We start from the raw sequence: 12,366 nt of genomic DNA, 5'->3' as shown, positions 1-12,366 counted from the left end.
ACGTCACAGCCCGATGGGTAGCGTAGTCTTGTTAGATACAGCAAGACAGGAAGTTTAATTTGGGCATGTCACTTAATATTGATATCATATCTGATCTTTCTGAATACACTTTGAGATATAAACCAGAGCTAAGGCTGGCAGCGTGGATTCGTCAGATAATAAAACAGGGGAAGTATTTCCAATCGCTCGAGGCGTGTTGAAAGCTTAGGAGAACCAGGGCTATAACCGCGAAAATCGAAGTTCGCAAATTGCGGGCATCTTTCTCTGTCCTTCTAATTACGCCTTCGTTGGAGTAAAAGAGAAATGCGAATTTCAGGTTTCGCGGTAGGTGCACAGGGTGTACTGCATACAGATACATAAATGAGAACTGATCACTTGAAATGGAAATCCATACATTTCGGTATCACCCTTTCACTCGATTATTGTTATACCAAAATAAATAATTGTATTTGGTTTCTTTTTTTAACAGGTCCGTTTTGTAGAACTAGCTAGGTTTCTAGGCTTAGATATTCTTAGCTCCAGTTCATGTCACACTTGTTCACTAAAGAAAAATCCCAAAATGCGATCTACAAATATCTGACCTCGTTGTTACATAAATATTTCACTTATTTGAGTCGGTCTTCGCCTCGACACTCGCTGATATGAGAGAAAAGATCCCTTAAAGTTATAAAGCCTTTAAATCAATTTCACGTGTATTTACGTATCTAATGTGCTATCTACCTACTTATTATGTGCAATAACACGTTTTAATACTACTCGCCTCGCTCGCGTTAGCAATAAGAATAGGTTACGGCATAATGAATCGCTATAAAATAACTTAGGCTCAATAATTATGCGTATCAGAGTGTCTAAGCCGGCTGAGCCAGATATACGGGGCTTACGTTACGGCACAGATTTATACCTTCACGATCAGACGCGAGATTGTCCGCCTATTCTGTCTTATCAAGTCTTAGGTGGGTATTTAATTACTTTTGCAAGCTTTCGTCGTCGTAATTGCGAATATGAGTAATAATTAGACCTGTAAGATTTCCTAGCAAAAACGAATGCTTGGCAAAATGAAACTTCGTCCTTACCCACCGGTAAATGCAAATGAATACACAAGAATGCAAATTTTACACATATTTTCCTTTTATTAGAAAACAATAATTAATCCTGCTCGTTTTCCCCGTCGCATCCTAAACCACCACCATTTTGGACTTTGGAAGTTTGGACCACTTTGGAAACCTAATCTCAAGAATTGGCGCTTGGCGCAGACACTAGTTTTTACGAAAGCGACAGCCATCTGACCTTCCAATCCAGAAGAAACTAGGCCTTGTTCGGATTAGACCGGTTTCCTGGTTCTATTAATATGACTGGTATAGAAGAAAAAGACATGCTGCTCCGACCGTATGAAGTGAACGGTAACAAAAGCAAGCGAAACGATAGGTAGATCTATAATATGAGTGGTATAATATATGTACTTATTTATAAAGCACTTATTTATACGTGATATTACCCTAAAGTACGTAATATCGTCGGTAATGGTAGAGAACACGGATAACAACTCGTAATCCGTACCAACTCTTGCGTGAATCGATTCGGCTCAACTTAAATAGGCGTTCCAAAGTTTTTCCAAATTCAATTGTAATAACTTAAGCAATTCGTACGCGGCATTAGGCAAGTGTGTTGAGCGCCCTAACGAGTTGGAAGCCGGTTGAAATTGAACGCAAATACTGAAGTAGTGAGATTGAGGAACGATCACGCGACAGAGAAGAGAAAATATCCGATATAAACGATTCAAACTGAGCCGGATACTTAGGTATAGTTTGAATAATCTCAGGTGAATTTTTCGAGTTCGGGTGCTAATCCGTTAAACAAAAGCCTTTGTTTCTTTTAAGAGCGGTCTACAGCCACGTGCCAAAGCAACCATGTCGTTTAAAAAGCAACTATCGTGATAGTATTAAGGTTCAAATTCATATGACAGCTTGTTCAGAGAACAATTAGGGTGGTCTTGTTTTTAGAGATAGCAAAAACGTGTTATCTCCGAATGAGCTGATTCAAGAATTTGAACCATATAATTAGAATGGTAAATTTGCTTTTTAAATGGGTTTGTTCCCGATACTTACGTCGGGGCTTTTAGCAGTAAGCATTGTAACCATTACATAAAGGAAACAATATCTTTTGTTTAACAGATTAGGGTCCGAGCCCGAAAAATTCACCTGAGATTATTCAAACTATAGTTAAGATCGAGCTCTTTGCAAGTTTTTTTAAAGGGAACGGTTGAACAAGGGTATCGTTAGAAGAGTCTTATTTTAACGAAATATATACGAGTAACTTATATAAAATTTAATCAAAACTAAATGTTAGTATAGTATATATGTGTCGCTGAACTTCAAACCCGGGTAAATCCATTCGACCCTCTCAGCAAATATCTACCCTATTACCTTTTCTTAATACCAAAATCGCATAATCTGACAGATGGATTTACCCAAGTTTGAAGAGAAGCGACTCATATGTACAAATATTATTTTTTACTCGCAAAGCCAACCGTCAAATGCAGTCAAACTGTACCCAAAGCTGACCAATCGTAGCCCGTATTTGACAAACCTTGAAACTGAAGCATCCTTCCGTAGAATATAAGTTTTTACCTCTGATCCTATGCACGCATCTCCTATTATCATCCGGTGGTAGTGCGCCGTCACGTGCAGTCGACAATACCGTTGACGTTCATAAGCGCATTGTAATATGCCTTCTTGGAAATAAACGTTAATCTTTATCTTTACCTTCTGCCGAACAGCCTACAAACTAGACTAACCTTGCAACTGAAGCATCCTTCCGTAGATATGAGCTCATTCTTTCCTCCGATCCTATACTGGTCTTGCACCGGGAAGACGGGCGCGTCTCCGATGTCATCCGGCGGTAGTGCGCCGTCGAGTGCAGTCAGACAGTGTCCGGCGCCGACCAGCTGGTAGCCGGTGGGGCAGCCGCATTGGTACGAGTCACCGAATGCTGAGCAGCCGAAGAGACAGCTTGCAGTCGCGCAGCCGCCCGCCAACTGAAAAGTTAAGGTTTTTATAGTTGCTATTTCATACGAAGCCTACTAAGACTCTTATTTTGATATTAGACGCTAAGCAAACTAGGCACGTGCACAAATGGCGCGTTCAGTTCCACGCGCCTCTATGTCTCATGATCCCGACGGTTTACCTCAATAGCCTAGCGCGCGGTCAACATTTAAGAATTCATTTTAGGTTTAAAGAACTTTATTTCTCAAAGAAATTTTACATTTCGCTTAATGAGAAAAATTACATAATATACCTACAGGTATGTTTATCTTGAGTTACAATTTTACGCCTCTGACTACAACGCTCTATTACCTGTAGACACACGCCATGTCCGCTGTCCCAGCCGTAACCTCCAGGACATCCGCAGCGATAGGCGCCACCAACGGGGAAGCAAGGCGATGAGCCACAAGGCCCGCTAGCGCACGCATCCGTCGGCACGCAGATACCGCTTGACGATCGTGTTGTACCTGACAAAAGAGATTTTTACAAACAATGAAAAATAGAAATGTGTCAGCAAAAAGGTTCAGCATTGTCATACAGTTCGTTGCCTGTAGCGCTGATTTAGCCTCAGATTTGAATCCCAAGCAAAATCCATAAAGGGGGAAGGCGTCATGGTGAGACCAGAAGGTTCACAGTGTATACAAGTTTAGGAAGAAGCCCAACAGGTGAACTAATAAGTGATGGTATTGGTGGTGGACCGACGGTGTGATAGATGAATGGATGGTGGTGAGCGGTTCAAGCCCAGTAGGTGGTGGACGGAAAGTGCACTCACCAGCAGGGCAGTCGCAGCGGTAGGAGCCGGCATAGTTGCGGCACGGGGATTGGCAGCGGCCGTCCGCGCACTCGTCGCGGTCCAGGCAGCGCGAGCCTTCCAGGTCCAAGCGGAACCCGCGGGGACATACGCAGCGGTACGAGCCTAGTAGGTTCACGCATTTGCCCGGCGACGGACACACGCCTTCCTCGAGACACTCATTCACATCTGCGAACATGGAAAAATAGGAACAAGGAATACAAAAAACCTGATATGCAGTTTTTTAATACAACCGATACTCGTAGTTACGCGATAGTGCCTGGAATTTCAAAGCATCGACAACAATATCAACTGCATAAGGTGTCCGAAGAGCTACAGTATAACAAGTAGCGATCGGGTGATTTCTCGCGCAACAAACATATTTTATTCATGTTTTGGGTTTGCTTACCGATACAAGCATCGCCGCGTTTCTCATAGCCCTCCTGGCAAGAGCACTCGTAGGACCCCTCGGTGTTGGTGCAGGTCTGTTGGCAGGTGTGTGTACCAGCGGCACATTCGTCAACATCGCGGCAGTTCGCTCCGTCCTCGTCAACCTGTCAACCGAACGAATATTGTTTAATTGGTGCTGTCTGGAAGCGGCATGAGTGCAACAGACTGTTTGCAGCGCACTCGCCCGTCACGTATACAATTCGTGATGTGATCGTAGCTGTTACCTCGTATCCCGTGCGACACAGGCACTCGTAAGAACCCTCTGTGTTGCGGCACAGCTGCTCGCAGGGCGGCGGGCGCGCTGCGCACTCGTCCATGTCCACGCAGATACCGTCAGCTGACTTGTAGCCGCGGGGACACACACAGCGGAAACTATACAACAAAGATTATACATACAGCACACTGACAGACATAAGTCATATGACCCGTGCCCTGTTTATCAAAAGCTTGTAACTTGTAATACAAGTGGAAGTCCCTTTCTAACAAAAGCTGCCAAAAAGGGACTTCCACTTGTATTACAAGTTACAAGCTTTTGATAAACAGGGCACTGTACTGATTTTCTAAAGAAAACCCGTATCGGAATAGGGAACTCCCGGTTCTCGTCATATTTGTTAGGGCATGTTCGAAACCGCAAGCACACCAACGAGTCTTTTACGAATTTACTTAAATCGCAGATGAGGTGTCTAATCGTCCGCCATCTTTGGGCAGGTGACTGACAAAGTAACGAGTAGCGCAAGTTTTTAGTATCATTATTAGCGATCCTTACAACTTTATATGTACGTATAAAAGTTCCGTACCTAAATAATAATATCGTACCTGTAGGAATTTCTATAGAATTTTCTTTATCTGAAGACAACTTAAACATTTCTTAGTTACCAAATTATAAGACTGCTTTTCAAAGTTAATTATTTGCATAAAACTTTAAGCTAACTTTGTATAATACAAAACGTAGGTGTAATACAAAATGATAACATTCACAAGTTTGACTTTCGTTGACAATGGAAAGTTTGTTTAAACAATTAGAGGAACTCTAACTATGTATTAACAGTGATAACTTCGCTGAGAAAATCGAAAATAGATGCGCATAAATTACCTTATTACCGTTTTAGCAATTATTGACTACAATCTAGTTTAAATTTGCGAAATGCCGCTTAAATTTAAATTGAGCTAGGTGAGGCGTGCGTCGTGATTTCTGCGAATTTCAAATGGCTGTTTCTGACTATCCGGTTACCTACAGGCATAATTTAGTAGGTATTTGGGTAGGTACTTGACTTTGTCGTGGAAAAGAGGAATGCCGTGTTCAATTCTCGATAGAGTGGCTTAAATGGTGAGCACGAATAATTATAATGTGGCTTGTTTTGTATCGACGTCCGTCCCAGTCCATCAACGAGTAGTTGGAACTAGCTAGAAATACCGAGAGCTCATTTCTTCGAAATAATAAATGGTTTCTTGTTTAACATACCGCTGAATGGTAATTCAACGTAGGTAGGTTCAAGGTAGGTTTCATTTATAATATAATTTAAAATTTATTCAGTACAAGTACACTACAGAATTCAGCATAATGATGATTTCGGAGAAACGACGTCCTGAATATCTACTATATCTACTATTTTCATAAAACTTCTGCTCATTCGGTCACCTTTGGCAAAACGGTATTTCGCCCGCCTTTGTCATTGTTAGCTGTGACTGGCAGCTCTTTTTTACACGACTGCCCAAAAAAAGAAGAGTGTATTGTTTCATACTGTACATACTGTATGGCACTAATACTTATCTACCTCGTCTCCTGTAAAACACCATTTTCGAGAGATTTTAAATAGAGATTCGTTCCAATGTTTCGAAGTCTATGACATTTATCGTGTAGCAGTAAACAATAACAGTCATCGATATATAATACAGAAAAAATAACAGACTTAAGATCCTGTATTTGTAAACATCATTTCACTCACCTGCCAATAGTATTAACGCATCTGCCAGGCGTACACAGCCCTGGCATGGCGGCACATTCGTCCACATCTCCGTATATATCTGGTGCCACCATGGAGTCTCCCCCTCCCGTGCCGCCACCCCCGCCACCGCCACCACCACCGGTACCACCGCTGCCTCCGTGGCTACCACCTTGCCCTGGTGGGGTGAGGTTCTCAGGCGTGCAGAGGTCGAGACGTTCTTGGGTGCCTGGTTGAGGGCAGAGCTCGCACTCCGAACCCCACGCTACGCCGAGTGTACAGCAGCATATCGCTCTGGGAGTGACGAGGAAGTGTTATTTTTGTTGCCTGATTGAAGCTAGGCTAAGCACTACTAAGTTAAGTACTGCAATTCTACCTATAGAACTAGTATTTTTTATTAGAAATGTTCAAATGTGCATTTGTTGAAATATACTATGGTAGTATTTCATGGTTTAGTTTAGGGCATCATTATTTTGGGGACTTTAGTTGATTAAGTAGGAATATTTTTTTAGATAAGCTTTACGATTTTTTAGACATTCCTTTATCAAATTAGAGTCCGTCTAAGCTAGTTGGACAGAACAAACTGGAGCTGTCATTACAAAAGTAATAGAATTTTTAAGTCATTTTTTTTAGTTACAGCCACTTACTTGGTGACCTGACTGGGCGCGGGCGGCGCGGCGGCGCGCGGCCACGGCTCCGGCACGCAGCGCCCGCCGACCAGCGAGCGGTAACATTGGCCTGTGCGTCGATCTGTGCACGAATACTCTTGATAATATACACTGTATTTATTAGAAGATAATATCTAACAAGGAAAGGTACCCAACTGTCCGGCTCCGATTTGATTTATTTTTATATATTACTCTACACACGGGACTCAGGAGGTTAGACTTCTGTCTAACCTCCTGAGTTCCTGAGGCCTTTATAAAGGATTTAATCCAAATCGAATTTTGAATTAAAATGGAATACAAGAAGGTTCCAATTTCAAAACTGCAATAATGACAAAGGGGACTCAGGAGGCTAATGGCTAAAACAGAGACGTATTTTTTTTAGCTGGCCAAACTCAACCTATTGGGAGAAATTGTCCTCCAAATTACTGAAAAGTAACCAATCCCTCTAAATTCTGTATAGAGTTTTGTTCAAGCAAATTGCTAGTTAATTACTGGTTTGATTATATATTGGAGAACATGAAAAAGTAATGTACATGTTTTGTTATTTCGGGTCAAACTAATATTTTACAAACACACTTCAAAGTTTCTCTAAAGTCGTCGATGTCACTGTTTACAACAACAACAAGTACCAGTTGTTGTTATGTGTTGTTGTGTTAGACTACAGCCTAAGCCTACGTTACACTCACCGATGCACGCGGTGCCATCGCCGCTGAGCTCGAAGCCGGCGTCGCAGTCGCAGGTGTACCCGCCGTCCGTGTTGACGCACACGCCGGGCGAGCAGCGAGAGTCGTCCTCGCACTCGTCAATGTCCTCGCAGGCGTCCTCGGCGTTGTGCGGGGCGGACGTTCGGCGGTAACCTGTTTACAATCAGTGGTTATATAGAAAACATTGAATATTTTATGCATTGAACTTTATTGCCTAGGTAATAGGAGTAACTAACTACAAAAAAAAACCTAATGAGGGTGTTATTACTAGAGATGCACCGGATATTCGGTTACTATCCGGTATCCGGCCTATCCGGCCATTATTTTACTATCCGGCCGGATACCGGATAGTGACCTACTATCCGGCCGGATACCGGATAGTAACATTGCTTGATTTTGGAGTAAACAAATTGTATTTAAGAAACAGACACGGTCATAATCGTACTTGTTTATTATGTTTAAACAATTTAAATATTCTACTGACTTGCACGCGCACTCAATTCGAACCTAGAAATGTGTCCGCGCGAACGTTCACTAGGAAACAGGTCAAACCTGCAGAATGCGCACCTGAAAACCCGAAATGTAGGTATAGTTCCGCTGGCCGAATATTCGGCGACCGGATATCGGATATTCGGCCGATGGTCAGGCCGAATATCCGGTATCCGGTATCCGGCCAAACAACTATCCGTTGCATCTCTGGTTATTACAGGAAAAAAGAATGTGTTAATGTGTAGCTGTACGGGCTCACACAGTATTGACCAAAGATGTTTGAGAAATGACCAAATGACTTACCTTCAGGACAATTGTACTTGTACGATCCCACGTTCTCGTAACCGCGGAGACACGGCGAAGGGTCTGCAGCATCTAACCCCTTTATTCATAAAACTTTACGGGCCTGATTTAGTTAAATTATGTTTTATCCCTTTCTTACAAATACATAAGTCAAAATGACAGATAATGACAAACGATTATAAGCTAATTCAGGTTTGTAGCGCGTTTATGAATAAGGGGTTAAGGGGGTAAGTCTTTACAATGTGTTCCGTCAGCAGCCATCTTGTAGCCTTACGGGCCCACCCTTTGACTAAAGATCTTTAAGAAATAATGACGTACCTTCAGGACATGTGCACTTGTACGACCCCACAACGTCCTCACAAGTGTGCGGGCACGGCGAAGGTTCAGCAGCACACTCATCCAAGTCTTTACAATGTGTTCCATCAGCAGCCAACTTGTTGCCTTACGAGCCCTTTGACTAAAGATCTATGAGAAATAATGACTTACCTTCAGGACATGTGCATTTGTACGACCCCACTACGTTCTCACAAGTGTGCGGGCACGGCGAAGGTTCAGCAGCACACTCATCCAAGTCTTTACAATGTGTTCCATCAGCAGCCAACTTGTTGCCTTACGGGCCCTTTGACTAAAGATCTATGAGAAATAATGACTTACCTTCAGGACATGTGCACTTGTACGACCCCACTACGTTCTCACAAGCGTGCGGGCACAGCGAAGGTTCAGCAGCACACTCATCCAAGTCTTTACAATGTGTTCCATCAGCAGCCAACTTGTTGCCTTACGGGCCCTTTGACTAAAGATCTATGAGAAATAATGACTTACCTTCAGGTTATGTGCATTTGTACGACCCCACTACGTTCTCACAAGCGTGCGGGCACGGCGAAGGTTCAGCAGCACACTCATCCAAGTCTTTACAATGTGTTCCATCAGCAGCCAACTTGTTGCCTTACGGGCCCTTTGACTAAAGATCTATGAGAAATAATGACTTACCTTCAGGTTATGTGCATTTGTACGACCCCACTACGTTCTCACAAGCGTGCGGGCACGGCGAAGGTTCAGCAGCACACTCATCCAAGTCTTTACAATGTGTTCCATCAGCAGCCAACTTGTTGCCTTACGAGCCCTTTGACTAAAGATCTATGAGAAATAATGACTTACCTTCAGGACATGTGCATTTGTACGACCCCACTACGTTCTCACAAGTGTGCGGGCACGGCGAAGGTTCAGCAGCACACTCATCCAAGTCTTTACAATGTGTTCCATCAGCAGCCAACTTGTTGCCTTACGGGCCCTTTGACTAAAGATCTATGAGAAATAATGACTTACCTTCAGGACATGTGCACTTGTACGACCCCACTACGTTCTCACAAGCGTGCGGGCACAGCGAAGGTTCAGCAGCACACTCATCCAAGTCTTTACAATGTGTTCCATCAGCAGCCAACTTGTTGCCTTACGGGCCCTTTGACTAAAGATCTATGAGAAATAATGACTTACCTTCAGGTTATGTGCATTTGTACGACCCCACTACGTTCTCACAAGCGTGCGGGCACGGCGAAGGTTCAGCAGCACACTCATCCAAGTCTTTACAATGTGTTCCATCAGCAGCCAACTTGTTGCCTTACGGGCCCTTTGACTAAAGATCTATGAGAAATAATGACTTACCTTCAGGTTATGTGCATTTGTACGACCCCACTACGTTCTCACAAGCGTGCGGGCACGGCGAAGGTTCAGCAGCACACTCATCCAAGTCTTTACAATGTGTTCCATCAGCAGCCAACTTGTTGCCTTACGAGCCCTTTGACTAAAGATCTATGAGAAATAATGACTTACCTTCAGGACATGTGCATTTGTACGACCCCACTACGTTCTCACAAGTGTGCGGGCACGGCGAAGGTTCAGCAGCACACTCATCCAAGTCTTTACAATGTGTTCCATCAGCAGCCAACTTGTTGCCTTACGGGCCCTTTGACTAAAGATCTATGAGAAATAATGACTTACCTTCAGGTTATGTGCATTTGTACGACCCCACTACGTTCTCACAAGCGTGCGGGCACGGCGAAGGTTCAGCAGCACACTCATCCAAGTCTTTACAATGTGTTCCATCAGCAGCCAACTTGTTGCCTTACGGGCCCTTTGACTAAAGATCTATGAGAAATAATGACTTACCTTCAGGTTATGTGCATTTGTACGACCCCACTACGTTCTCACAAGCGTGCGGGCACGGCGAAGGTTCAGCAGCACACTCATCCAAGTCTTTACAATGTGTTCCATCAGCAGCCAACTTGTTGCCTTACGGGCCCTTTGACTAAAGATCTATGAGAAATAATGACTTACCTTCAGGTTATGTGCATTTGTACGACCCCACTACGTTCTCACAAGCGTGCGGGCACGGCGAAGGTTCAGCAGCACACTCATCCAAGTCTTTACAATGTGTTCCATCAGCAGCCAACTTGTTGCCTTACGGGCCCTTTGACTAAAGATCTATGACAAATAATAACTTACCTTCAGGACATGTGCACTTGTAAGACCCCACGACGTTCTCACATGCGTGCGGGCACGGCGAAGGTTCAGCAGCACACTCATCCAAGTCTTTACAATGTGTTCCGTCGGCGGCTAACGTGTACCCGTACGGGCACACGCATCGCCATGAACCGGGCGTGTTGTGGCAACGGAAGGAACAGCCCGCCATGCCTTCGGCGCACTCGTCGATGTCCACGCACGTCTGTATAAAAAAGACGTGATATTTAATTTTGTCCGACCTGTATACATATCATCATCATCATCATTTCAGCCTATATACGTCCTACTGCTGGGCACAGGCCTCCTCTCATGCGCGAGAGGGCTTGGGCTATAGTCCCCGCGCTAGCCCAGTGCGGATTGGGGACTGTATACATTATAATTGTTGGAAATGAAAAAAAAATCAGATTAACCTTTGCTGTCTGATGAAATGACTTTGTACAACATTCCTCTGAACTGTGATTGCATATCTGTCTTGAGATTGATATAACAAGCTGATTGGAAAGGAAAGTGTCTCGGAATAACATTCGCAAATAAGAAACGATTCAAAATATCAACAAAAAAAAATACCTATGGAGGAAGACAGAGAAGGATTCCCGGCAGTGGGACACAATGTACGTTATAAAACGATATAATACCTACTTAGATCATTTTCGGGTTCCGTACCCAAAGGATAAAACCGGAACCCTATTACTCCACTGTCTGTCTGTCTGTCACCACACCACTGTACACCAGGTTGTATCTCATGAACCGTGATAGCTACAGTTGAAAGAAAGAGACAGTTGAAATTTTCACAGATAATGTATTTCTGTTGCCGCTATAAAAACAAATACTAAAAAGTACGGAAACCTCGGTGGGCGAGTCCGACTCGCACTTTTCCGGTTTTGTTAAATTCAACTAACCTGTTCAGGTCCTTGCATGAAGCCCTGGTTGCACGTACACTCGTACTCTCCGGGTTTGTTGGTGCACGTCCCGTTGCCGCAGATGCGCGGGTCAACGAGGCATTCGTCTGCGTCCTCGCAAGCCAGCCCGGTGGCGTCCAGCTGGCAAAAAAAAATAACTTTTAATACTCTGGGCATACTAGATACCTAAGCTTAAAGTGGTCGTTCCGCTTGACGTAGGTACGGTTGGTGAATTGGAGCTACCCTAACACGTACAATCATAACATTTTACTGAAAAACCTCTAGTTTCTGGGTTGCGATTTACATCAAACTCTATACAGGGTGATTCATGAGACGTGAGCAGGACTAATCCTGCACACTCAGTAACTGATAATTGATCGATCACCGTTGTATTTAGGTGAAACAACCACACTTTTTCCTATTTTTTAAGTTTTTGGTGAGGGCAAATTTAATTATCTACAATCATGGTCACCCTACAAGACCTAATTAATAAACATAAAACCTCTTTAAGGCGCTCTTATACTCGAGTTTTACGTTTTCAAGGGGGTGAAGCAGACGC

At 43.6% G+C, this 12,366-nt stretch overlaps 1 protein-coding gene across 1 annotated transcript in view; it reads right to left on the bottom strand.

Moving 5' to 3' along the window:
• The window catches only part of LOC134798725 (fibrillin-2-like), a 73,278-nt gene that overhangs the window by 8,760 nt on the left and 52,152 nt on the right, over positions 1 to 12,366 (bottom strand). Inside the window, exons 45-54 of the mRNA XM_063771113.1 lie at positions 11,808 to 11,948; positions 10,891 to 11,110; positions 7,579 to 7,749; positions 6,872 to 6,974; positions 6,228 to 6,518; positions 4,506 to 4,653; positions 4,241 to 4,385; positions 3,814 to 4,020; positions 3,354 to 3,508; positions 2,795 to 3,034 (exon numbers count right to left, since the gene is read on the bottom strand). Of these exons, the coding sequence (XP_063627183.1) occupies positions 2,795 to 3,034; positions 3,354 to 3,508; positions 3,814 to 4,020; positions 4,241 to 4,385; positions 4,506 to 4,653; positions 6,228 to 6,518; positions 6,872 to 6,974; positions 7,579 to 7,749; positions 10,891 to 11,110; positions 11,808 to 11,948 (1,821 nt within the window). The remainder of the gene's footprint in view (positions 1 to 2,794; positions 3,035 to 3,353; positions 3,509 to 3,813; positions 4,021 to 4,240; positions 4,386 to 4,505; positions 4,654 to 6,227; positions 6,519 to 6,871; positions 6,975 to 7,578; positions 7,750 to 10,890; positions 11,111 to 11,807; positions 11,949 to 12,366) is intronic.

The sequence above is a fragment of the Cydia splendana genome, chromosome 17 (genome assembly GCF_910591565.1).
Source record: "Cydia splendana chromosome 17, ilCydSple1.2, whole genome shotgun sequence".
Classification (NCBI taxonomy): Eukaryota; Metazoa; Arthropoda; class Insecta; order Lepidoptera; family Tortricidae; genus Cydia; species Cydia splendana.
This window is presented reverse-complemented; position numbering and strand designations above follow the sequence as displayed.